The sequence below is a fragment of the Phyllostomus discolor genome, chromosome 1, assembly GCF_004126475.2.
Source record: "Phyllostomus discolor isolate MPI-MPIP mPhyDis1 chromosome 1, mPhyDis1.pri.v3, whole genome shotgun sequence".
NCBI lineage: Eukaryota > Metazoa > Chordata > Mammalia > Chiroptera > Phyllostomidae > Phyllostomus > Phyllostomus discolor.
Window position 1 is genome coordinate 47,889,148 of NC_040903.2, and position 26,367 is coordinate 47,915,514.

Sequence of the window (26,367 nt, forward strand, 5' to 3'; positions counted from 1 at the left end):
TAGCAATTGCGTGAGGAGTGTGCAGTTCAAAGCGAAGTCTCACCCTGCAGATACAAAAGTGGGAATCATTAGCCTGAAGTTGGTGTGTAGACCTGGCTAGTGTGGCTCAGTTGGTTGAGTGCTGGCCTGCAAACCAAAGGGTCACCAGTTCGATTCCCAGTCAGGGCACATACCTGGTTTGTGGGCCAGGTTCTCACTAGGGGACACGTGAGAGGCAACCACACATTGATGTCTCTCTCCCCTCTTTCTCCCTCCCTTCACCTCTGTATCAAACAAATACATAAAATAGTTTTTAAAAAAGAATTTGTGTTAAACTGTCAGATGAGCAGAAGAGTGAATTTAGAAAGTGTTAAAGAAAACACACACACACAGGCCCCAAGGGCTTTATTCTTGCTAAAAACCCACGATGCCAAACTTAGATTTAATTCCCAACCTAACTGCAGTTTCAGCCTCTCCCAGAATCAGCCCCTGTGTCCCCCTGCCCATGGGAAGGAGAGGCAATCTACATAATAAACACCTTCCCCATCTCTTCCCCCCAAAAGATGTTCCGACACCAAAATAATCCTTCCTTTTCTTTCCATAATGCCTCTCTTTCCCTAGTTTTCTTCCTACAAGACCCTTCACTTTGTAGAAGGCCTCAGAACACCCTTCTAGTTGCTAGATGGGATGCTGCGCCACTCATAAATTGCTTAATAAAGCCGATTAGATCTTCACATTTACTAGGTTGGATTTTGATTTCTAACAAAACGAGTGTGCAGATTCTTAGCTCACAGGGTGGCGGTATTTGTGAGGATCAAATCTAATGCATATGTTACACAACTGGCACACAGCGCTCAACAAAGAGTGTGTCTATTTGTATTAACACGCCCATCTGTAAGAGCTTGTCCCTGGGCAACATCCAGTCAATCCCTGAGAATGCGCATTTCGCCCCTCACCCCCCCCCCCCCCACTCCCCAAAAGAAGTCGGGGAAGAAGCAACGACTGGAAGTAGTTGAGATGACTGGCATTTATGGATGTACGGCTCTCAGTCCAACCCTCTGGAGGCGGAGGCTTGGGGAGCAAAGCACATCTAACGGGCGGCCGCTTGGAGCTTCAGCTGGATCTCCGGGTTTCCCCTCACTGTGTCCGCAGAGCTCCCTGCTTACCCCACCCAGGCGGCAGAGCTACTGCTGCAGCCTGAGCGGTAGTCCCAACAGTCACTACAGCACCTCGGCCTCTCCTGCGTCTACGTTCCGGGAAGCTCCCGCCTCTAGCTCGCTGCGCTTCTGCTAAGCGTCCCTCGGACGGAGGTGAAGGAAAAGGGGTGGAGCGGGACTGGTTTTTGCGCGCGGTGGCTGTGCGCATTTGGGTTCTTTACACGTGCGAAACACTCTCGGAATGGGGCACCCCATGCACTAGAACCTACGACTGGCGGGGTCGAAAATGGAAAACTTTGGAAAAGGAAGGCGCTCGAGTCGCCCAGCCAGAGCTTGGGGCTGCAGCCCCGGGGCGTGGCTGGGAAAGTTGAGTTTTTGACCCGGAGGGCTGGCCTCCGGGCCGGAGCGCCGGCCAACCCGGACCTTAAAAGGCTGGAGCGGGCTGGGTAGGTGTGGCTTTGCCTTCCTGACCTGAGCCCGATCCCAGTCGCCGTTGTCTCCCGCAGCTGCGGCCTCTCAGCCATGGGCGCCGTTTGGTCTGCCCTGCTGGTCGGAGGAGGTCTGGCCGGAGCGCTTTTCATCTGGCTGATCCGGGACAAGGGAAAGAAGGGGGACGCGGAGCAGGAGCAGGAGCCGGACGCCACTCCTGGGAAGGCTGTGGCTGCGGGAGGCGATCCTACTGGTGGCAGCGGACCGAGTCCCGCACCTTCCAGGCCCGAGCTGGTCACCAAACCAGGTATTCTTCTCTCCGTGTCTCGAGGGCAGATCCACCAGGGGTCTTTGAAATTCCTCCTGGACCGTCCTAGCTGCACGGTCCCTGGACCAGCTTTCCCTGCCCGGGGTAGGACCCTCCCACGCCCAGTATTTCCCACGCTGGGGAGCTCGCACTGGACAGGTTTCTCGCCCCCTAAGGAGGCCGTGGAAATGCCCTGGTGGTTCATCCTAGGGCGGCGCCCCACAGTCTGCGTCCCCAGCGCCGGGCAAATAGGGATGGACTCCACTGGGTGGCACGTGGTGCAATGCGAGTGCCGGCAGTGGCGCGGTCCCCACTCCTCCCCCGGCTTCGGAAGGTAGTGTGGAGGTTTAGGGGCACTCTGCAACCCTCTTCAGTTTCTGTTCGAGCAGGGATACTTCATCAGTGTCAACTGCATAGACTCATACCCTCCCATCCCTCACTCCATGGAAGAGCTGGGTTTGGGAACACCCGAAGAGTGAGCACCTCCCGCTCTCTGGTTGCTTCTGTCAGGGGGGCAAAGTTCAGGTTGGACTCCGGCCATTAGGCCTGCGCTGGAGCCCTGAGACTGCGCGCTGGACGCTGGGTCCGGAGCTGGCGGCCCTCGCGCGCGCACGCTCACCGCAACAGCGCAGGGCTGTCTATTCCCTAGGGAAGGGACTTAGTAAGGGTTCTTAATAGGGGACGCAACTCCGAATTGACATCCAGGTTTAAATCTCCACATTTTAGAGAGGGTATGCTAGGCAAAGTGGAAACACTGGCAGGACCAGCGTCCTTGCCGGGCGGGTTGCCCTCGCCTGGATCCAGCTTCGGTGGGAATGACATCTGGGCACTTTATTTTTAGTGGAATGCTGTTCACGTGCAGCCACATGAAAATCTGCCCCTGTGCCTTTCCTGCCATTGGTTTGGGATGAGCAGAGCGCTCATCTTCCTTTATCTGCCCTTGGGTTTTAGGTGGAAAGATTGGGGGCATTCAGAGTAATATTTGTTTCCCTCTTACTTCCAACCCTACCTTTAAAGAGAAAATTAAAGACCATCCTCCCCCACCCCTCACCCCCATCCATCTCCTGGATAAGCCATTTATTGTTGGATATACGTGGACATTCTTAGCACACAGTATTGGTTCAGTGTCTGAACTAGGCAATTAGGCACTTGGTTTTAGCAGGGATGGATTTTGTGAAATGCAGCTTGATTACCGGTAAAGTCTTCACCGACTAAACTTTTTCTCCACCCAACTTGTTTCTCACGAGAACTGCCTATTACATTGTTTTTATAGAGCATCTTCAAGGAAGCAATGGATGTTTGGTTTCAGAGACCAAAGGCCCTGGTAGCGTGCAGGAGGCAGCATGGAGACTGCGCAGTCCTTCTGGAGAAGCTGGTGACTGTGACAATTCAAGACAGCATGTTCCTTTTGGACGGTTTCCGGACACAGAATCTATAGCTGCATCTGTGACTGGCTACTCTGGGGGTTGCTGTGAAACTTCAAGAAATGAAGGCCGCGGATCTTGTGTAGGAAAATGGGGAGTCCAGAAAGGACAAGAGACACCTGCTAACGCAGCTCCGTGTTTTGCAGAGAAGTTGCCTTCTAGCAACCTGCTCATGGACAGAGGTAAAGAGGAAGTGAGCCTTGCACGGTTGGATAGTCAGGACTCGGCTGACCAGGACTGGGAGATGGTGTCCAGGCACTCATCTTGGGGAGACATCCGTTTGGGTGGCAGTCTTGAGGATCCAATGTTAAACCCAAACCTAGGAATGGACTATGGCAAAAACACTCTTATGGAAACACGAGGTCGGGAAGTGGATGTTAAAAGAAAAAGGGAAGTAGCTAAGACTTCAGGGTCTCAGGAAGTTAGTGTCAGGTTCCAGGTCCATTATATCACAAGTGCTAGTGTGCAATTCATTGCAGTAACTGGAGACCACGAGAAGCTTGGGAGATGGAACGCTTACATCCCCCTCCAGTATAGTGAGGGTGGGTTCTGGTCTCGTTCTGTCTCCCTGCCAGCAGATACAGTGGTGCAATGGAAGTTTGTGGTGGTAGAGAACGGGGAAGTTACTCGCTGGGAAGAATGCAGCAATAGGTTTCTAGAGACTGGCCATGAGGATAAGTTGGTTCACAGGTGTTGGGGGATTCACTGATTCAGTTTGCAAAGTATTGAAGAAGCTGTTGCAGAATGTGGAAGAGGCTAAAGTTGTGGAACACACTCAATAATTTAAAATGAAGGAAGTATAACTCCAAGTTTAACTGAGTTTGATTTACTAATGGCTTGCATCTAATGTGTAGAAGAAATATATCTATTTATCTATGTACCTATAGATATATAGACAGATAATGCTTACAGTGAGTACGGACTTTTTTCTGTGGCGCTGATGAATAGATTTATGCCAATCCATCCGCACTGTAGGGCTTTGTCTTCTTGGGCAGAAAGCTTGGGCAGGGGCTAAGCTTCAGCTGTGCCCTGGTCAGGGAGCACAAACGCAAACCAGCTGCACAGGGTTCAAGGTCGAGCCTTTGGGTGACCAAGGGAGTGAAACAAGCTGCATTCAAAGAGCTGATTTCCTCGTGCAGCTGAAGAAATGTTCTCTTTACTACACTGTGTTTAAAAATAGTTAACAGTGATCAGGAATATATCTGTTACTAGACGTGATTAGGGAGGCTTGATTTTACCTGCCTGGTATGGTTTGAAGGCGGCAAGTGTGTCTTCGTATTGTAATCGAAAGCTAGTGTAGGAACATCAGGAGCAGCCCCTGAGGAAAGGGGACAGGAATAGGGGTGATGTACTGCAGAGCCAGGTGGAATGAATGAGAGCTCTTAGTGGGCTGGGAGGTACAGATAGGGACACCTGACTGCAGGGAGGGACACACCCCTCCTTTACCCTTGGGGCCTTTGCAGAGCCATCTCAGGCACCAGCAGGTGGGCCGCCCGCTCCCCTCTCCTTCCATGGCTGTCTTGGGTAACCGAATTGCAACAGGACAGTGACAGAGAAGTACAGCATCTTTGCTCTGAGAAGAAATAAACATTTGAACTTCACTATTACAACTGAAAAAAATAAAACCTCAGTTTTCATATCTTTTTTAAATGTCTGAATTATTTGTCTAAGTCTTGGTACCACGATAGCTTAGATGTAAAATAAAATACTAATATTTTCCTCCATTAATAACAGACATGGAAGAAAGCAAATGTCAGGAGGCAGAGAAGTCTGTTTTTCCCCCTTTGAAGACAAAGTTTATAATATTTCTTTCAAAACTGTACCTTTGGAGGGATATTATTCATGCCTGTACTTGAAAATGAATTCTTACATTTTAAAACAACTTTTAAAAAGTGGAACATCTTTTGGTGAAATATTGTTTAATTTTGGTTATAGATGCACTTTGCAGGGAGAAAGCTTAGATCCAACTGAAAATAGTGTTAGAAAGTGCTTAAAAGAACTAATGTTTGATACGTTTTGGCCCATAGCATTTTTATGATAAATTATGTTACAAGAAGTATTTAACGTTAAATATTTCTTACATACTTCATAATGAATTTAATACAGTGAGGCTGGTCTGCAGAAGGCACTCCCCATTACTGTCCAGAATGCCCAAGAATTTCTATTAGGTAAAATTAAAGGTAAAACAATTTATAATAAACATCTTTAGAGTTCTGTTATTAGCCATTTTATTATTACCTGATGAAATAAAAATCTTTCAGTAAATCCAATTGATTTGAGATATATCCATATAGGTACTGTTACATATTTAAAATTATTTAAAATGGAATGTGCTTAGAGTGCTAACACTGACATTTAGAGGAGAAAGAGGAGGGTTTGGTGTTTTTTGGTGGGTGTCCCTGTGCCCACCTTGGTTTATTGTCTGTGCTGCACGGGGGCTGCTGTCACAGACACCGCCATGCAAGGAGGCTGCAACTACAGCCTATTTCCTACTCACTGAGCAGCAGCAGTGGGGGCTCCTGGCAGGCGGGCAGCTCTTGCAGAGATGGTCACCCAGGCTCCTTCTGTCCTGCAATCCCCTGGGACCTCACTGTCCTCTGAACGCAGCCCATGGACAGGGAAATGGAGTCAGGGAAAACCGTAAGTGCTTACTAACACTTTTGGCCAGAAAGTGCCACATATTGCTCTGTCCACATGCCCTTAAGTGGAGGGGAGGTGGGGCTGGGAAACAGCCTCCAGCCGGGCCAAAGAACAGAGTGCAGACTTTCTGGGACAGCCAGCCTCCTGCCACCTTGTCCCTGTTGTCTTTGGCACCACTGAAACATTTTTGCATATGTTGTTCCTGTTTTGTTTTGTTCTGTTTGGTTCACATGTGTGGTACAACAGGGTATAATAAATAGATTTAGTCATTGTCCCAGGTTCCTGGCACGGAGTTACTCAAACTCTTGGAATTTCTTGGAAGATAGGAGTACTTTTTGTTATTCAAAATGAGGCCCTTTAGATCACACCACAGTTTATGCTAATGAGGTGATTTATGGTGTAGCCCCTATAAAGCCTCTGGATTGAGCTGGTCACCTGAAAGACCTAGTGATTAGACGTTTGGAAGTCCCACCTACCAATCTCTGGGAAGGGGTGGAGAACATGAGGCTAAGCTCTAAAAACCCTTGAAAACAGTAAAGTGCCCAATAAGGATTGTTTGGTCAACAATGGCCCTGGGGACCAAATTAGATTATAATGGAGCTGAAGTTCTTATCACCTAGTGAGGTGGTGGCCACCCCAACATCCCAGCATCACTCCCGTGTTTGTGGTGGTGAGGCTGCTGTGAACAAACCCACCGCGCTGCCAATGGTACAAAAGCCTACGCATGCAGTTACTCACAGTGTATGCTCCTTGACAGTAAACGAGTGTGTTACTAGTTCACATATTACCTATACTATATGGGTTAACTGTCATTTTGGAGTGTACTCTCTTTACTTATCAAAAGTTTGCTGCAAAACAGTATGCCCTGGTGCATTGGCAGCAGCCTCATCATGTGCTTTCCAAATCTCTTGATTGCATCATTTTCTCTTGTGCTTGATTTAATCTCATGTTGTTTCACAAATTTAGTGTAGACTAGATGTGCAGTGTTCACAAAGTCTACAGTAATGTACTATGACAACCTACCTTTCCCACTCACTCACTGAGCCACCCAGAGCAACTTCTAGTCCTTCCTGCCAGGTCCATTCACCTGTAAGGGCTCTATATAGGTGCACCATTGTTTATCTTTTATATCATGTTTCCATATTTTTACTACACCTTTCCTATGTTCAGATCTGTTTAGATACACAAATGCTTACCACTGTGTTACAACTGCCTGCAGTATTCAATACAGTAACACACTGTACAAGCTTGTAGCCTAGGAGCAGGAGGCTATACCACACAGCCTTGGTAGGTAGTTGGCTCTACCTCCTAAGTGTGTGAAAGTGCACTCAACAATGTTTGCACAATGACGAAATCGTCCAGCAGCACATTTCGCAGAACATGTCCTTGTTGTTAAGCAGCTCCTGACCACGAGGGGATTCCATGAGCTTCAGGTGGCAAACACATCTAGGTGCTGAGAGGGCGGCACACTGGGAGGGGCTGGGGAGCTTCACGCTCCAGGTCCCCAAGCCTTGCCCTATGCAGCTCTTACACATTGCTGTTCTTGAGTTGTTTCCTTTGTGACAACAAACCAATAATAGTAACTAAAGTACTAAGTTCCATGACCCATTCTAGCAGTTACTGAAACTCAGGAATAGGTTGTAGGAAAAAAACCCCAATTTACAACCTGTTAGTCAAAAAGTACCATTGGTCTGGGACTTTTGATTGGCAACTGAAGTGGGGGCAGTGTTAAGAGTTTGAGCCCTCAGATCTTTAGAATCTGGCATTAACTCCAGATAGTGTCAGAACTGAACCGACTTGTGGGACAGCAGCTGGTGTCCACAGAGAATGGGTTATTTGTGTTGGGAAACACTCCACATGCAAACCCCCTGGTTTATTAAAATCTGACTAAGGCAGACTGAATCCATTCAATCTGAAGAAGCTACCCACTGACTGAAGAATAACACGTTTTCTTTATTTCTTTATAGTTCTTGATACATAAAAGAGACACTTTTCCAAAAGTTTCGATTGTAGGTCCCAGTGTTTTGTTACTGGCTCACACTCACCAACACTGACAGAACACACAGTGAGTTCGGGGTCACAGAAGGAACCCCTGTCAGTGTGGGGTGCTGGAGCCATTATGGGCATCACCCCCCATCTTTCACTTTCCTGTGAAAGTTGTCTGTTCAGTTGAAGAAAAATAACTATTGCCTCAGCACCAGTAAAAATATTAAAAAACACATAATTATGCCAACACATTAGTACAAATCGATACCTTATAAGTTATGAATACTTTCACAACTAGCTAGTACTGCTTGAAGTTTTACTGGGAGAACATTCAAGAATATTTTATTTCAAAATAGAGTTTACAGGACAGGGTAACTTTTATTAAATTTTCACATAAAAAGAAAAAAGTTCACGGGGCACTAATTATAGGTAATACCACAATTAATTGGGCATCATCTCTCTGTAAAGGTTAGGCAAGCAATGTATTATTTTAGTAACATTTTTTCCTGGTCTTTGACTTTCTGTATCCTCTTCTCTTGATTTCTGATCATTGAAGACATTGCTGAAAATGTTGATAAAACAAAGTTAGAACAGCAACATTTACTGAGGCTTTAATTCTATTATGTGCTTTTGAAAAGGTCAGCTTACTATTGTGGGATACATACATTGTGAGCTCAAGAAGTTCTTAAAAATCGCAAAGTAGCATATTTTTGAAAAGACATGGAACTAAGGATAAATCTTTTTCAGTTATTTTAAATGGGCACGGTAATTACTACCACAGAAGTGATACACACTAATGTAAACAATGCCTTGGGCACGTGTAAAGAGAGAGGAAAGTCTCTGTTCTGTCCCTTCATCTGCAGAGCCCCCTCTCAGAGGTCGTCACTGTAACCGGCCTGGTGAGCACCTTCACGTGCGTGCAGCCTACACACACACGAGTTTTCTTCTTTACAGAAATGTAAATGTAAATTGTTCTTTTTTTAGATGTTTTATTTTATAAGTTGTACTGTAGCTTACTTTATTCACTTAGCAAAATGTTAACATCGCCGCAGTTCAGCACTCCATTACAGCGATGCACCAGTGTGTTAGCAAATACACTTTTAAAAGTTGCTTTCTTAGTTTTCTTTATACACAATCTTATAGGAAATACTTCTATAAACAAACTTTTGTGCACTTGTGCAATTATTTCTTATAGAATAAATTGTTAGAAGTGGAATTTCTAGCCCTGGCTGGTGTAGCTCAGTGGATTGAGCGTGGGCGGCGAACCAAAGTGTCGCAGGTTCGATTCCCAGTCAAGGTACATGCCTGGGTTGTAGGCCATGACCCCCAGCAACCGCACATTGATGTTTCTCTCTCTCTCTCTCCCCCCTCCCTCTCTCTCCCTCTCTCTCTCTCTCTCTCTCTTCCCTCTCTAAAAATAAATAAATAAAATTTTTAAAAAAAGAAGTGGAATTTTTGGGTCAAGGCATTTGTGCACTTTAAATTTTATAAATGTGCCCAAATTTTCTCCAAAGTATTTGTTTCATAATTTCCAAGAGACATTTCACCCAGACAATGTATGTAATATAATGGTCTTTTTATTTTTTGAACAATTATGACATGTCTCCCATCTGGACTCTTACGTGGTGGCATCATTCAGATAAACTCAGAAACGTAAGTCCCCGTGTGATAAAAATGGGACCAAGAAGTAATGCATCTGCTTTTAAAAACTCACAATAAACTTAAAATCAAACAGTTTTCCTGATATTTATATACACAAGGATCTGCAGTTATCATAAGGGATTTGAAATTTTCTTTTATAACAATTTAGTATAGCATTAGTATAATAAAAACTGTGGATTTTGAAATTAGAAATTACAGAGATCAAATCCCAGCTCCACTACTAATGTAACTTAGAACTTACTGACTGACTGTGGTTTTATCTCCAGTTTCCTCATTTTCAAACGACAGGAGACTAGTGCCCACCTCCCAGGGCTGCTGTGAGGCCCACACGGAAAAACGTAAGCGAAGCTCTGAGCACAGGGCTATCAGCACAGAACTGGCAAATGCTCAGTAAATGCTACCAGCAGCTATTATTAGTAATAAGGTTAAATTTATTTTATAAGGATTTGTTCTTAGAAAAATATTTATCATTCACCTGTAACTCACTTCTCTAGAGCTAGAAAGATGGAATAACATGCATACTTCAAAATTAATCTTCCTCTGAAAAAAGGCTCCAGGATTCATGAATTTATGTCGAAAAAGCATAAAATGTGACAGTCCTCCAAGGCCATGGGAACACGTCCACACCCTCCCACATCTATGGGGACGTCCACCTGGAACTCGTGCTCAAGGGTCGCCTATGGTCTGCTGGGTACAATAATTTCTCATCCAAATAGCTTTCGTTTATTTATAAGTAGTCTATCTTTTTACTTAGTGATTCATTATGTGGCACAGTGTCTGACAGCCCATGCTAATTAAAACCCTGTATAAAGCTAAAATACTGCTAGTTTGTTTTCTGGCTACTGATTGCAATTGTGTCCTGGCTGCCTCCACACAAATACTTATCTAGAGGAGAGGGCGCAGGTGACCTGCCTCAGGTCACAGAATGAACCCCGGGCTTAGTCATGGTTAAGTCCCTTATATTTTGACTAAGGTTGCTTATTCAAGATCCTGTGCAGTGGGTCAATAGGTAGGAGGCTTAAATGGAAGGGCAGTATGCTTTTGAGCAAGGAAGGTCTCACCAAATGTACACTGTACCTTGGTTCTTCATTTGTAAGTCTTCTACCAGAGTTTGCAAGCTTTCCAGTCTGTTCTGAAGCTTCCTGCACGTTTTTCCTGTGGTTTCTATTGGCTGAGACTGTGAAGCTATTAGAAAATTGCTTAGATGTGATATTAAAAGCCTATTTAATATATATTTTAAAAGTCTTCCAATTATAGGTTAAATAATCTTTCCTTTAAAATAATGAAAACCTTAAAACACTATTTTGAAATAAAGAAGTCTTTTCTAAATATTGCAATATTAATTTATTTGATTTTCTTTCAAATCAGTCAGATTTACTCTTATTTAACTACATTGCATTAAATGGGATGAGTGAGAGCAATACTTTAACAATACATTCTATATTATCAATGGCAACTTTTCATGCCACACCTTGGAGTTCAATGAATTTAGGATTTGGAAGAACAAAATTTAAAACTGACACTGACAACATTCTTGAAGGTGTGTGAGGCCAAGTCCCCATTTCAGCCACCATCGCCTGAGTGAGGAGGGGCTACCAGATGGAAGAGGGTGGCCTGGGTGCTGACTTGGCCGTGGTGAACTGAGCTTAAATGTGGAGGGAGCAACTGAGGAGGGGCTAGACAACACTCAAGCTACTCTCTCATCAGTGCGGCAGCCTGATGAGAAAGTTTTGCCAGCCTCTAAAAAATTCTCAAAGGGCAATCTCAAGATTTTAATTTGACCTTAGTCTCTGATGCGACAACTTGGCCTAGGTTACCCCTTATCAAGGGGAGTGATGCCCTAGAGCGCTGGGGCTCTTTGAGTCACTGTCACATATGATGAAAAACATGTCAAGTTCAATTCGACATCTCTGTATTTAATGTCACTGATTTATCAGGAACGTATTCTAAATCAAACCTTTTTTCCTATCTGCCTCAGCAAAAAAAGAAAGAAAGAACTTAGAATTTAAAAAATGAAGACATTTTGATAAGTTTATATGATAGATATTTGCATTTATGAAAGAACAGCCATGATTTTAGAGATTGTAAATAAGAGAAGTCACAGCATTTAAAAGAATGAGCAAAATCTTATAATAGAAAAAGTGTCATTAATCATGACAGAGAAAGAGATAATATTTACATGTAATTTCTATGTATATATAGAGAGACACAAACACAGAGACAATAGCTATTCTATTTAAATCAGACCCACTTAGTTACACAGCTAGCTATCAGAACTTGCATATAAGAACACCATGTAATATCTTATTCTGATTACAGAAAGGAACTTTCAATTCAGCAGAGCTTTAAAGGCAATTAATCTTACTATTGATATGAGATCACTCTTACCTTTAACAGAATCAGGTGAGTGAACAGATTTGGCGGATCTGTACTGTGATGGGGAGCCTATTGAATCTTCAGCTGAACTAGTTAGGAGGGAGTGAACTGGAGACTTCTTAGGAGGAGAGTGGAATGAACGAGAAGTTGAATTTTTCACAGATGGACTTACTAAAATTTTGCAAGAACAAAAGAACAAAAGTAAAAGAAGAGATTTAATTAAAAATAGCACGCCACACCTCTCAAAAAGTCAAACTCACAAGAAAATGTTCCCAATGCCTGGGGCGGGGGAGCAGAAAGGATATTCTATTGAAGACCTAAGGCTCTGGGTGGGACTGGAGGGTGCTCTACAGGGGAAAGGGCTGTGCCTTAGAAATAAAGGTCTACAGGAGCAAGACCTGCCCTTGGGGGTCTGAGGCCCAGCTTCCAATCTTCTTGAATTCCTGAATGGATCAAATCAGTCTGCGCGTGCTGGTGTCCTTAGTTGTCTACTACACGTGAGCATGAGGAAGGTAACCACCTCCTAAGCACCAAACCATCTGTACAACTTTCATATATGTTTGTCATACACTAAAAACAACCAGGTGTAGAAGGAGACAAAATCACATGATGGAAAACCAAGAAAATATATAGGTAATAGATACAGACCTCCAAGGTATGGACAATGGAGGCGCAGACTATGACAGATTCAAACCTGCAAACCCACACAGGTTCTTCTTACAGAAAGGAAGTCATACCTGGACACAGCAGTTAAAACCTGCTAACAAACAACCAAACCAAGCCAAAAACGAAACCAGTCTTAAAGTGGCCAGAAGGACAAAAAAGACAAATTACATTTAAATGAGCAACAATTAAACTTAGAGCTGACTAAGTAGAGACAGTGGAAGCCATAAAACAATGGAATATTTTCAAAGTGAAAGAAAAATGTCAATTCTAAAATTCTATACTCAGCAACAAATATTCTTCAAAAATGAGCATAAAATAATGACAAGTTCAGAAAAACAGAAACTGACAAAATATGTCCCTAGCAGACTTTATTAAAGGAAACATTAAAGGCATAAGTGAAATGATATCAGATAGGAGATAAAATATAAATATGTAGGTATATTAAAATGAATATCAACCGTATAAAACAATATAAATTATCTCCTGCAGTATTTATATTTATAATTAAAATAAGTGACAATAATTGTATGTAAGTTGGAAGGATAGTGAATAGATTTAATGTATTCTAAGGTACTCAATGTATGAGAGAAGGTAAAACACTCATTTATATTAATCTAATAAAGCAAGGATATATCTTGTATTCTCTTGAATAAAACAACAATAAAAACATAAAGTGAAGTACACCTGAAGGAACTGTTAAATTTCAAATAAATGCTCTTTTCTTTAAAATATTAGTTTTTAAAATATTTCTCACAAAGACTAAAACTTAACAGTTTGTTTTTATTTAAGAATATTATGGGTTTTTAAAAATATTTTATTTATTTATTTTTAGAGGTAGGGAGAGGGAGGGAGAAAGAGAGGGGGAGAAACATCGATGTGTGGTTGCGTCTCACACACTCCCCACTGGGGACCTGGCCTGCAACCCAGGCATGTGCTCTGACTGGGAATCGAATAAGTGACCCTTTGGTTTGCAGGCTGGCACTCAATACACTGAGCCACACCAGCCAGGGCAAAAGATAAGTATAATTTTAAAAAAGAAAGAGACAAGAGGAACTAGGGCTGTGGGAGGGTTACAATTGTAAATAAGGTTGTGAGAGGAAGTCACACTGTGACAGTGACAGTGACGAGCAAAGGCTCTATAGGAGGTGAGGGCGTTAGCAATGTGGAGGGCACAGTGGGCGGAAAGGTCCTGATACAGAAGCTGCCTGGACTGTTCAGGAACAATTCAAGGATGGGTGAAGCAGAGTGTGAAGGAAGTGAGAATAGGAGGAATGAGACCACAGAATTAATGGGGACTCATAGGCTATTGTAACAGCGTTAGCTGTCGTTCTTGTGGAAATAGGAAGCCGCTGTGAGGTTTTAAGCCAGCCCCATTTCTGTGCTGTCACTGAACACTCACCTGCAGATGCGAACGTAAAGCAGCTCGAGGGATCTTCCAGCTCTCCCGCGTGCAACGTGACCGGCTCTCTGGAAGCACAAGAACGCTCATGTGAACACTTCATTTAGAAAACACAGTGTTAATTTTTATGGACAGAAGCAAGCTAGTGCAGGCAAAGTGATGGCTTAAAATAAAAATTCAAGGTGGCAATCCTAACCCTAAACTGCAGAAACCCTAGAATATCCAATGAGGGAGATGCAAGGCTGCATTATATTTATGTATTCCATGCCCATGAACATTTTACAGAATGAAAACTTAATAATACATAATCTTAGTTGGAAAATTCATTTTTGTGTACTAGTAGCTATAAAACCCAAGTATTTCTCTCATGGATTCTGAAATAAGATCTTAATGACTCATGTAAAAATGAAAAAATCAAAGGAAAAAGGAAGGAAACCTCTCGTAGCAATAGTGGTGTCACTTTACACAACTACCAGACTTATTTAAATCAGTAAGTTGAAAGAAACCACATAGTCTGTGTGTTGGGTTCTGGTGGGAGAATATGACAGCAGCAGTTCTCCAGGTGGCCCCCTTGCAGGGGGGCTGTGAGGTCAAGACTATTTTTATCATAATAGTAAGATATTATCTGCCTTTTAACTCTTAGTGTCTTACACGTGCACAGCGGAGTTTCCAGAAGCTGCATGATATCTGATATGACAACAGATTACATGCAGGTGCATGTAAGAGAATCCAGCTATCTTTTATTAAGCTATGCAGTAAATTGTAAAACAATGCCTTCTTAATGGTTGTTTGGGAATACAGCTATGTTTCATAACAAAATAGATTATAGTCACATCTAATATACTTTGTTACTTTAAAATAAATATCAGTGTCTTGAATTTTTTAAATGCTTAAAACTAAAATGTATTTTTCAATATTTAAAATGGTAATAGAAATGACCCAGATAAGCAAAAGCTCTTTGGAGTCCTCACTGCTATTTGGGAGTGCAGAGGAGTCCCAAGACCAGGAACTTTGAGAACAGCCCTGGAAAGGAAGGTGGTGGTTACATTGTGCATAGTCTTAATCATCAGGGCAGCGCTTGTTTTTGCTGCAGTAGGCAATGGGGAGCCTTCGAAGGTTTGGGGGCTGGGCAACAGATAGTCTGAGGTGTGCTGTAAGCAGACCAATTTGCAAATGATGTACAGGAGTGACTGAAATGTGCAAGAGATCAGAGATCTGAAAACATCTACACAAAACACGGTAGAGGCAACTACAACAGTCCACAAGAAAAGGAGAAGGTCTAGGCTGAAAAATTGCTGTCAAAAACATACCTGTATTTGAAGGCCAAGGACCTACAACTGTTACCTTATATGGCAATAGAGGTTTTGCAGATGTGACCGCATCAAGCTGAGATTTTGAGATGGGGAGAGAGTATCCTGGGTTATCTGGATGGGCCCTAAATTCGGTCGTAAGTGTTTCTCTAAGAGGGAGGCAGGAGGAGATTTCATAAAGACAGACGATGATATGACAATCCCAGCAAAGATTTGAGGATGCTGTCCTGTGGGGTGTGAAGATGGGTGAAGGAGCCACAAATCAGAGTGTAAAGGAAGAAAGCTCTGGAAGCAGGCAAAAGGTAAGGAAATGAATTAGTCCCAAGAACTTCTGGGGGGTGTGTGACCCTGACAACTGATTTAAGACTTTGGGCCTCCAGAACTGTTAAGACAGACACATTTGTATCATTTTAAGCCACTAATTTTGTTACAGAAGCCACAGGAAATTAATAGTTTGAGGGGGTGATCCACGAAGAAAATGGATTTGAGAACTGTTTTAGAGTCAAAATCAGTAAGATTTGGTGACTGGAGAAATGAGACAAGCGAGGAAGAAGAATCAAAGGTGATGTGAGCGGCAGAGCCATGGCGTAGCACAGAAGCGTGAGCTGCGGGGAGTGATTTTGTGGAATGGCCACCTTTATTTATTTGGTCATTATAATCTTCAGGTCATTCTGTTTTGTTTCCTGCAACATCCATATGGAGAATTTTTTTAAAAAGCTAGATACTATGAAGCCTTTATAGGAATCCTTCCTTAGGGCATAATGTTACTCATTAAATTGTACAACATGACAAAATAGGAAAAGTCATTTCTCCAATAAACTTTTGAGAGGTGTTGCTCTCAGAATAATTCAAGCACAAATACCAGAGTTAGTTATCTAATTTTTACCCTTTTCTGGATATGTGGAGTATACTCATTTAACTTATATGGCTGCAGAAGTTTCTAGATTAAGAGACACACTATGTTATAAAACAGCAATTTTAGGATTCTTCCTCATTTGTGAGTTTTAAAAACGGCCAATTTGCCACAGTGTAGAGCACTAGAGGCATTTGTAATTTTCTAGCATGCAGCATACTTTTCAGATCTTCTGTTAAATACTTAAAAACCACTTCTTCCCATTGGGACACAGGGAGGGGCTGGGGCCCATCTTTTCCTCAGCACTCTCTCTTCTCTGCAAACGCACTGCTGCTGAAGGAAGCAGACTTTTCCGGTCTCGGAGAACCCAGCAGAGCTCCACTACGCTCAGGGAAGCAGTCGGTGCCTTTGTGCCCTGTGCCTAGGACTGGGCTCTTCCCCAGCAGCCCAGTCCAGGTTCCCAGAGCCAGACAGGCCTGAGTTCAAATCCAGCTCCACTGTATGACCTTGGCAAGTTGCCTATGCAACCTGGGTCTTCATTACCAACCCACACATGGGGGTAATAATGCCTACATTATAGATTAGGTAGACTGAAGGTAGTGAATCTAAAACACCCAGAAAATAGAAAAACAAAAATGTACAGTAGATTGCTGCAGTCATTATTAATAGGAACAATGCAGTGTTACACACCCAGGGGAGAACATCAAGTCTCATTTCCTTTAAGTTAAGAGAAAAATATATTTAGAAAGATTCAAGTTTGCTGTATATTGATCAAGTAGCAGGGACAGTAAGAAAATATTTACAGGACTGGCTTAATTCATTCACTAAACAAAGATTTACTGAATAGCTACTGTGTGGCAGGAGCTTTATGCTGAGGATACGACAATGAATAAGCCTCTGCCTAGTTGGAATTTAAACAGTATAATTCATTTTCATATTTTATGATTTAAAAAGGGCTCTGATGTCTCTATTTTGTCTGTGTGGTGAAAAGAGAAAAGAAAAAATAAGCATTTTTTCCCCAGCAGTCAGTCAATAAGCAGATCTTCAACGGTATGCAACAAGGCCCGTGTCTGCCTTGCTCACTGTGTTAACATTCTAAGGGCCTGGCAGAGTGTGGCTCGTCAGGGGCAGTTACACGGTCCTTTGAATTAATGAATGAACAGTAGTGAAGGGGCAGTCTGAAAGTCCGGGCTGGTAAGGTCTTTCTTACCTGCTGAAAGTTTCACTTGATTTACTGCCTTCAGTGGAGTCCCTTAATGAGTTGCTGCTTCTGTTGGTAGAGGGATGCGGGAAATTAAAGACTGCAATGTTATTTTAACTTAGTGGCAAAACAAAATTGTTCCTCTGAATGTTGCTTTTAGACAAACACAGATTCAAAGGAGTGAAACTGGGGCACTGGCCCTTCCAGGTGGAGGAAACAGTACGGAACGTGGGAGTGAAGCAGGCTGGCCACAAGTCCGGAGATTCTGAAGGTCAGCCTGGGGGACGTGTACTTTTTGCGGCAGACAGTGAGGAGCTACTGAACATCTGCGAGCAAGGGCCTCTGCGTCTAAAATGAATGGCAAATTAATTTTTGCCTTTTTTCTTTATTGGCTAAAGTCATTTCTCAGAAGCTGTCTTTGGGGGTTATGGATTTCATTTCTTTATGTTCTTTTTATGATTCCATTAAAAAATTCAGTGCTTCAATTACTGATGCAAATAGGATTGTTAGAGGTTATCAGTTCCTTCCAGACTAGCTTCCTTTCAAATGTGATGTAGCCGTTGTAAACATGTGTAACTACAGAAAAAGTCTTCTGTGTTTGGCATGGCACACAGCATAAATGTAATCACGTGGGTAAATGGCAGCAAATTTAAAATAAGCAAAAAAAATGCTTATTAAATGATTTCTAGAAAGTAAATATCTTTAATATATTTCATTGAAATTCTTTTTTTAGTTTCAGTTAAAAAATGTAACAGCTTTCTTTGTTTTTAAAAAGATTTCATAATTTATTTTTAGAGAAAATGGAAGGGAGGGAGAAAGAGAGGAAGGGAGATATCAATGTGTGGTTGCCTCTTGTGTGCTCCCACCAGGTACCTGGCCTGCAACCTAGGCATGTGCCCTGATTGGGAATTGAACCACTGACTCTTTGGTTCCCAGGCTGGCACTCAATCCACTGAGCCACACCAACCAGGATGTAACAGCTGTCTTTCAGTGAGCCCCAAATTCTGATGCAAACTATCCAAACAGACTTTCCAAATTACCTAGTCACATACAAAAATCTTGGACAATTACTTAGATTCAAGAATCTCAGATTCTTTTTACCTATAGCATGTCTCTAATCTCAGGCTTGACTCAGTGCAATCTCTTGCTCTGTCGTCTCTGTAGAGATAAATGTAACTCTCAGTTAATTACACAAAGAATAATTTCCAGATTCCATGTATTTTTAGAATAACCAATTGCTTATACGTATTTAACTCTGCTTTAAGGCACAGCAGTAGATTTTAGGCTTCTTCAACTCAGAAATGCCTTTCTGTTCCATGGACTCTTCAAAGCTTTAGATAGAGCAAAAGCTTTGGTGAAAAGGTTGTTTGTAGGATTACAGCAAACTAACATAAATTCTCTAAAGGCAGAGACCAAACACATTCATATTCAATACAGTCCAGTACAGTTCAAGCCCATCATGGCTGAAGTAATGAAAATTGGATCAGGGAAGGCACGGCAAGCTTGTGGAATGACCAGTAAGACTGGTCATTCCTAAACCAGGGCTCCAGCTTATACATCTAGCTTTCCCCTTTGCTTCACAGGAGGAAGCAAATCAGGCTGTGCCTAAATGTTAAATGAGCTTAATAGCGCTGCCCTAGCTTAGAGAGCACACTGAAGAGTTATTAAAAAGTAGAAGTGCTCTGCACATGTCAGTCTTCTCTGACGGAGTGGCCAACAGAATACTTCTGACGTGATTCAGAGTACACATATTATCCTAGGTAACTAGGCTGTTACTACTACCATTTTACTATTACTATCAATAATATTAATAAAAATTAGGCAAATCCAGGTAATAATTGACCAGCTACCTCAGGTCAATATATACTAATTGAATATATTAGTGTATTTGCCATATAACCAGGAAGTGAATACTATAACAATGTTGTTATAATACTAACAGCTAGTATACAATTACTATTATACTAAAAATATAGCATATAGCATCTTAAATGTTTTAAGTTAATCTAATAATGCTCAATAAAATTTTAAAACACTATTTGAAGAGAATGTGAAAATCTCATTGATTTCTGTAAGTAAAGTAGGTATAAGGAAGGGCTCATAAACTGGTTGAATCCTTTTTGGATCTGAACATGTATTAATCTGATGGATGTCACTGGCATGGACACCTAAAGAACCAAGGCCTTTCCTGTGAGCTGGCACCTGGAGAGGGATGCAGTTCTTAAGATCCTGGTTTTAGCTTCACCTGTGTGGCTGCAGGTAAGTCAACCTTTGGAAACTTGTGTTTTTCTCACTTATAAAATGGTATATATAAATCCTGCCTTGTCTTGTCTCAAACCGTTGTGATAATCAAGTAAGATTATGGATGTGAAATTAGTTAGAAAGTATAAATTTATACAGAAATACAACTTTGGGTAACAACTTGCCCTGATTACTTTCTGAATAGAATAGCTATATTATTTTCTCTTGATGCCAAGTTATTTTACTTTTGCGTAACTCCTTCACTTTCATATTGCTATCCTGGTAGCATCAGACACTTCAGATTTTCTTACACTTCGACCTCCTAGAGCAGTGATTTTCAATCTTTTTTAAAATCTCATGATACTCATAACTAATTACTAAAATTTTACAGCACACCAAAAATATGTATTATATTTTTGTCAACCTGACAAAAAACAGGTATAATTTTAATCCATTCAAGCTGGATGGCGACTGTTGCACTGGATGTGTTCATTTTTTTGTGGTCAATCTAAGGGGAAAGAGGTCAGCGCCCCTGACTAAACAGGTATTGCACGTTTTAAAAATCCTTGTAGTACACCGGTTGAAAATCGCTGTCCTAGAGAGTAACACACAGACAACCCGACGGCCAAGCGCTGACGAGAGGCTCCCCCACTCCGGGGCACACTGAGTCTTACACGGCCACGTAGGGGACCCCCAGAGCTGGCGGCGTCCTCCCGTCCTCCTCCGTCTTGCCAAGAGGCATTGCTGGCTCCTCATTGATCACACTTCTCAACTCCTGCAGAAGCTGTTTCAGATCCCTAGTGGGATCTTCCTTCGGGGTGTTAGGTTTCATAGAGTGCTGAAATGAAACGATTTACAAAACAAAGGAAAATTTTTTTCAGATCTGTATGCTATTATTTCCTATTATAAAATTAATTCAACTGGTAAATTGAATGTTCTGTGACTGCCAATTTGAACTTCTCCACCCCTTCACCTTTTCCACCGAGCCTCCCAATCCACCTCCCACTGAGCAACCACCACTTTGTTTCTGTATCTATACATTTGTTTCCGTTCTGCAAAAACAGATAATTTCACTGTAACAAGTGATATGCTTATTTTAATCTCCATTTCTTCTTCTAAAAGGAGGAAGATAACTCTTACTTTGTTAGGATCATATAAGAAATGACAAGAACTTGACATGTGCATAGTAAGTATTCAAGAAAGACTGTTTTCTACCTTTTTCCTTAGTATAAAAACATATAAAGTATTTTACACGGTTCACACTTACTGATCTAGACTTGCCAGAGGTACTATGACCCAAAGCATAACGTGTTAGTGCCAGGGTAGAGCCGCTAATAAGGAGTTACCAGGGTTAATTGTATATTCTAGCTACTCCGCTCCTCTTGACGTAAGTACAAATATTATATTTCTTTTACCTTTTTCTTTTTTTTAAGCTTCAGGGAAGAAAACTGCATGAACAAAGTCAGAAACTTATTTCCTGTTTGTTTCCAAATAGTTTTTGAACAACTTCTTGTACGTTCAACATCTTACCCTTTTCTCTGGAAGTCTGCTCTACAGGGAGGAAAGCATTTGCCGGCATGTTTTTGTACACTGCCTCCAACACTGACATTCCAATGAGGGTTATATGATGCCTCTAGAAGTTAACCTACCATAAGCCTAGAAGGTAATTCTTTCTATCTGTGGTTATTTCAGTAAGGTAAGTGTAAGTGAGCCATGTGAGGACATATTAGAAACAGGATAAAATGGGATTCAGCAGTGATCAAAATTTTCTACTGGCTCCAAATAAATCTCAGAAAATCAGATGTTTACACCATGAGCAAACTGTAGACACACATCTTGGGTGCCAATGACTCCTACTCAAGTGTCCTTTGTTGTTTGATTTGTGGGGTTTTTGGAATACTGATAAAAATTAACTACTAAGTTAATTTTTATCAGTATTATATGAACACAGTTTTAAAGGTAAAATGATTTTATAAAACTTAAAACATAAGGCAGTAGCCCCGGCTCTTCCTCTGCTCACCCCCAAGGTTTAGTCTCCAGATAGAAGAACATGCATAAATCTAATATTAATATTATTGTCCTATTGTTTGATAGACTGTTCTATTGTTTGTTGTGTGACTGCTTATTTTTCAGTACACTTAAGTGTACTGTGAGAAGAGGAATCCACTTCAACTTTTAGTCATTTCTCAGTACATGCACACATTTAAATGGCGCAGGTAGCCTGGTAGGTCACTGGTCACCCTGCTGCTATCCTTACAACAAGACTGTGCATTAATAAAATTGGTTTTCATGTGTGACTTATGAAGTGAGTCTCATTGTTTTATATTGTAGCAGAATCCTGGTTGTAGGGGTTAGTTGTTCCATAAATATATATAAATTATAATTTTTTTCACCTGAGGACATTTTTTCATTGCTTTTAGAGAGAGAAGAAGGGAGAGAGCCATTGACATTGATGTGAGAAACATCGATTGATTGCCTCCTTGTACACCCCCAACAGGACTGAACCCACAACCTGGGTATATGTCCTGATGGGGAACTGAACCCATGACCTTTTGTGCTGCAGGACAGTACTCCAACCAACTGAGACACACCAGCTGGGAAGATATATATATACACACATACATACATACATATACATATACATATATATTTATTTATTTATTTTATATTTATATATATTTTAATACTCACCTGAGGATGTGCTTATTGATTTTAGAGAGGAAGGGGGACATAGATCAATAGATCAAAACACAAATGTGAGAGAGAAACATTGATTATTTGACTTCCAAATGCACCCTGACAGGGGCTCAAACCTGCAGTCTAGGTGTGTGCCCTGACCAGGAATTGAACCTGCAGTGTTTTGGTGTATGGGACAATGCTCCAAACAACTGAGCCACATGATCAGGGCCATAAATATATTTTTAAGAAAAAAATATAACTAAGTTTTACACTGGACATATTTTTTCCTGAGCTTTAAAAGTATACAAAGTTACACTAAAATATTTCCAAATCTTCTAATATTTTAACTAAAAGGAATAAAACATTTTATGATTATAAGTAAGTTCACATACAGTTCATGAAGAAACAATACACAGCAAATCATTTTCATCTTGGTAGAGTATTAAATATAACACTAGCTTGCCACTGGCATTTGAAGTGATGCTTATTTCAGCTATCTCAGAATTTGCTTTGTAGTCTGGAAATGCTTGTGATGGAAAGAATTGAACATAAGCCTATTAAATAATTTACTTTAACAATCATTGCTGATATTAATCCCAGTGAATATTTTATTCATCCGGTCTACATAAATCTAAATCTAGTAATGAAAACTGTCATAACTATAGATACATTTTTTAAATAAAATTCTTCATATACTATGTCATTTGTGTCACAGACTGTAGGACCAGCTACTTACATGCGACAGGAAGCTGCCCGTGGACTGGGAAGACGGCAGGTTGGAGTGGGAACGGGCAGCGGATGATGACTGCAGAAGGCGTGGTTTCACAGAAACATTTGAGGTGTATCCAGGGCCCTGGAGTTCCTGGAAAACAACATGGATGTGAGCAAAGTAACTGTCAACCTACAACTTGTATGGTGAAATCAAAATGTATTTCTACAAACATAATTTCAGTCTCCCACGTTGAACTTCTACAAAGTTATAAACCAAGTACTGTCTTAAGCAAGATGATTCTATTAAGTTACCCTTTGAAGACTAAGCATGTGCTTGGGAAGATGCCTCACACTTCTGATTGATAAAAGCATGCCGGATAGGCAACTATACCTGGCATGGTATGCCACTACACTGGTTCCTGACCTTTGGCAGAGACTCCACACTGCTGCTGGCATACTACTGAGAAAGATACACAATGGCAGTGCTCTGGCTGTGAAAGGATCCACTGCTTTAAACTATGTCTGCACTTTCAAATACACTTGGAAAACAGACATACCTTTCAGTGGAAAATGTACTGTTTTTCAAGAATGCATGTGTTTGGCATGCAAAGTACATTATTTTGCTGTTCTCCAAAGAGGCCAAAAACACTTGCACTTTGGGCCTTCACACTTGCGTGGCCTTTCTGTATGCAACCTCTTCCCTCAGGTATCCCCAAGGAGGCACTCTTGTGTCTCTCCCACTTACTAAGAACTTAACATCAAGCACGGTGCTTCAATTTGTTATAAAAAGGGCAGGTATAGCAGGTAACAAGATTTGCAGAGATTTTATAATTGTTAGTATCAGATAATGCTGAAAGTGTACTTGTATGTATCTAAGATAATAAACAAGATATAAGTATATCAAATGGAGGCATTATTTTGCTTACACTACTATTTACAATGAAAAAAAAAGCTTACTTTTACATCCAAAGTGTGTTGAAGTTTCAGGCGCACAGATTCTTGCTCCTGACGTTGTATTATATCTTGACATTCTGCAAACTGCAAAGACGCCTACAATCAAGCAACCACATTTGGTTTACCCTCCATTTCACACAATTTCATTTATTAACCTATAAACGGAGAGCTGCCATCTCTTCAAGGAAACTTCTGCACTGCCAGCACCCTGTATTTATCTGTTTTATATGGTTAACAGAGAATGGCTGGGGGCCATGTCTTTATCCTCTTCCTCCTCAGCATGTTACAACATTTAGTATGAGGAGGGCACTCAAAGAATGAGTGTGCTAAGGACAAAATGAGCAAACAGCTTTAGCAATGTAAAAAATTTCATAGAAGTAACTACAACTAAAATTCACTGAGTCAATATACCATGTTTTAGGATCAAAGCTGGCACAGATTAAAAAAGATCACACATCATTTTATCAAGCCATGAAGACTCTGATTTCTTAAGAATCAAAGACTAGTTTGGGTCAATTTTTAGTCTTCCAGAATTTTCAGGTGACTAGAAAGTTATTATATTCCTCTATAATAAATGGCAATGACAAATATAGTGTCATTGACTATACTGAAGCTGTGTTTCCTACCTTCATCTTCTGGACCCTGCAAAGTGCCAGATATTAGCATTACTTTATAATTTTATTAATATTATTAACAGACTATCTTCTACCTAGTGTTCAAGTCACTCTTTAGTAGTTAGATTGGAGAAATTTTTATTGATTCAGTCCACTAAGGACACCAGGAGCATCTTACATCTTATATCTTACTTCTCCTGTGACTATATTAGCCTGAAAGGGATAATTTTGTAAAGAGTACACATTATAACAATATTCTTTTCTTTCCTGGAAGGTAAAGCTCTTTTTAATTTATGTATAGTTGACATACAATATTATATTAGTGTCAGGCACACAAGATAGAGAGATTTCACATCTATATACCTTACAAAGTGATCACCACAAAAAGTTCACTACCCACTGGTCACCATACAAAGTTATTGTGATATTATTGTCTGCATTCCCTATGCTGGACTTTACATTTTTGTGACTTATTTATGTTATAAGTTTGTACCTGTTAATCCTCTTCACCTTTTTGCCCATTCCCCCACTGCCCAGACCTCTGGCCCTATCAGGTTTTTTTTTGTTGTTATCCATGAGTCTGTTTTGTTTGTTCACTTGTTTAGTTTTTTAGACTCCACACATAACTGAAATCATACAGCATTTGTTTTTCTCTAATTTCACTTAGCATAACTCTCTATGTCTACCCATGGTGTCATGAATGGCAAGATTTCATTCTTTTTCATGGATGGGTAATATTCCAGCGTGTTTGGAATATTATATATATCCACTTCTTCTTTATCCATTAGCCTAGTAATACACACTTAGGTTGCTTCCATATCTTGGCTATTGTAAATAATGCTGCAGTGAACATAGGGATGCATATATCTTTCTGAATTAGTAAATTTGTTTTATTCAGATAAGTGCCCAGAAGTATAATTTCTGGGTCCTTCTTTCTCTCTTATTATAGTCTTTGTTTTGAAGTCTGTTTTGTTTCATGTAAGTATTGCTATGCCAGTTTCTTTTTTCTGTTTCAGTTTTCATGAAATATATTTTTCTACCCCTTTTACTTTCAGTCTGTGTGTGTCTTTCAGTCTGGAGTTCCATGTAGGCAGGATATGTAAGGGTCATTTTTTTATCCATTCAGTCACCATATGTTTTTTCAATGGGGCACTTAGTCATTTTACATTTAAAGTAATCATTGATGGGTATGTACTTACTGCCATTTTAATTTTTTCATATTAGAATAAGTGGTCTACCATCTTTACTATATTTTTTGGTTTTACTAGTGAGATTTTTTTCTTTAATATATTTACTTATTTCTAGTTTTGGCCATTTTTTATACTTGAAAAATTCCCATTAACATTTCTTGCAATACCAATTTAGTAGTGAACTCCTCTGACCTTTGCTTATCTAGGAAAATCTTGATCTCATCTTCAATTCTGAGTGAAACCTTGCTGGGTAGAGTATTTTTAGTTATAGGTTTTTCCCTTTCATCATGTTGAATATACCATGTCACTCCCTTCTGGCATGCAGAGTTTCTGTTGAAAAGTCAGCTGATAATCTTATGGGCATTCCCTTGTATGTAACTAGTTGTTTTACTCTTGTTACTTTTAAGATTCTCTTTATCTTTAACTTCTAACAATTTAATATAATGTGTCTTGGTGTGGGTCTCTTTGGGTTCATCTTGTTTGGGACTCTATGTGCTTCCTGGACTTGGATGTATGTTTCCTTTGCCAGGTTAGGGAAGTTTTCAGTTCTTATTTCTTCAAATAGGTTTTCTCTCCCTTTCTCTCATCT

General features: G+C 40.9%; 2 protein-coding genes across 6 annotated transcripts in view; one reads left to right on the forward strand and one right to left on the reverse strand.

Annotated features, from left to right (window-relative positions):
* The first annotated feature begins 1,579 nt into the window (after window positions 1-1,579).
* On the forward strand, window positions 1,580-5,244 carry STBD1 (starch binding domain 1). 2 transcript variants are annotated; one of them, XM_036022530.1, is made up of 2 exons: window positions 1,580-1,872; window positions 3,182-5,244. In XM_036022530.1, the coding sequence occupies exons 1-2, from the start codon at window positions 1,659-1,661 to the stop codon at window positions 4,003-4,005; spliced, it is 1,038 nt and encodes a 345-aa protein (XP_035878423.1). In that variant the 5' UTR covers window positions 1,580-1,658; the 3' UTR covers window positions 4,006-5,244. The 2 variants fall into 2 exon arrangements, with proteins under 2 accessions (XP_035878423.1, XP_028362918.1); XM_028507117.2 differs by having other exon boundaries at window positions 1,581-1,872; window positions 3,146-5,244.
* Window positions 5,245-8,047: 2,803 nt separating this feature from the next.
* Window positions 8,048-26,367, reverse strand: part of CCDC158 (coiled-coil domain containing 158) — a 62,580-nt gene continuing 44,260 nt past the window's right edge. For 2 of the 4 annotated variants that reach the window (XM_036022517.1, XM_036022511.1), the window contains 9 exons: window positions 23,978-24,070; window positions 23,046-23,171; window positions 20,305-20,468; window positions 18,491-18,547; window positions 17,399-17,458; window positions 14,026-14,093; window positions 11,973-12,131; window positions 10,662-10,761; window positions 8,049-8,484 (listed from right to left, as the gene is read on the reverse strand). In XM_036022517.1, the coding sequence (XP_035878410.1) occupies window positions 8,364-8,484; window positions 10,662-10,761; window positions 11,973-12,131; window positions 14,026-14,093; window positions 17,399-17,458; window positions 18,491-18,547; window positions 20,305-20,468; window positions 23,046-23,171; window positions 23,978-24,070 (948 nt within the window). In that variant the 3' untranslated portion in view covers window positions 8,049-8,363. Of the gene's footprint in view, window positions 8,485-10,661; window positions 10,770-11,972; window positions 12,132-14,025; window positions 14,094-17,398; window positions 17,459-18,490; window positions 18,548-20,304; window positions 20,469-23,045; window positions 23,172-23,977; window positions 24,071-26,367 lie in introns of all 4 variants that reach the window. The other 2 variants (XM_028508076.2, XM_036022509.1) reach the window with 2 other exon arrangements.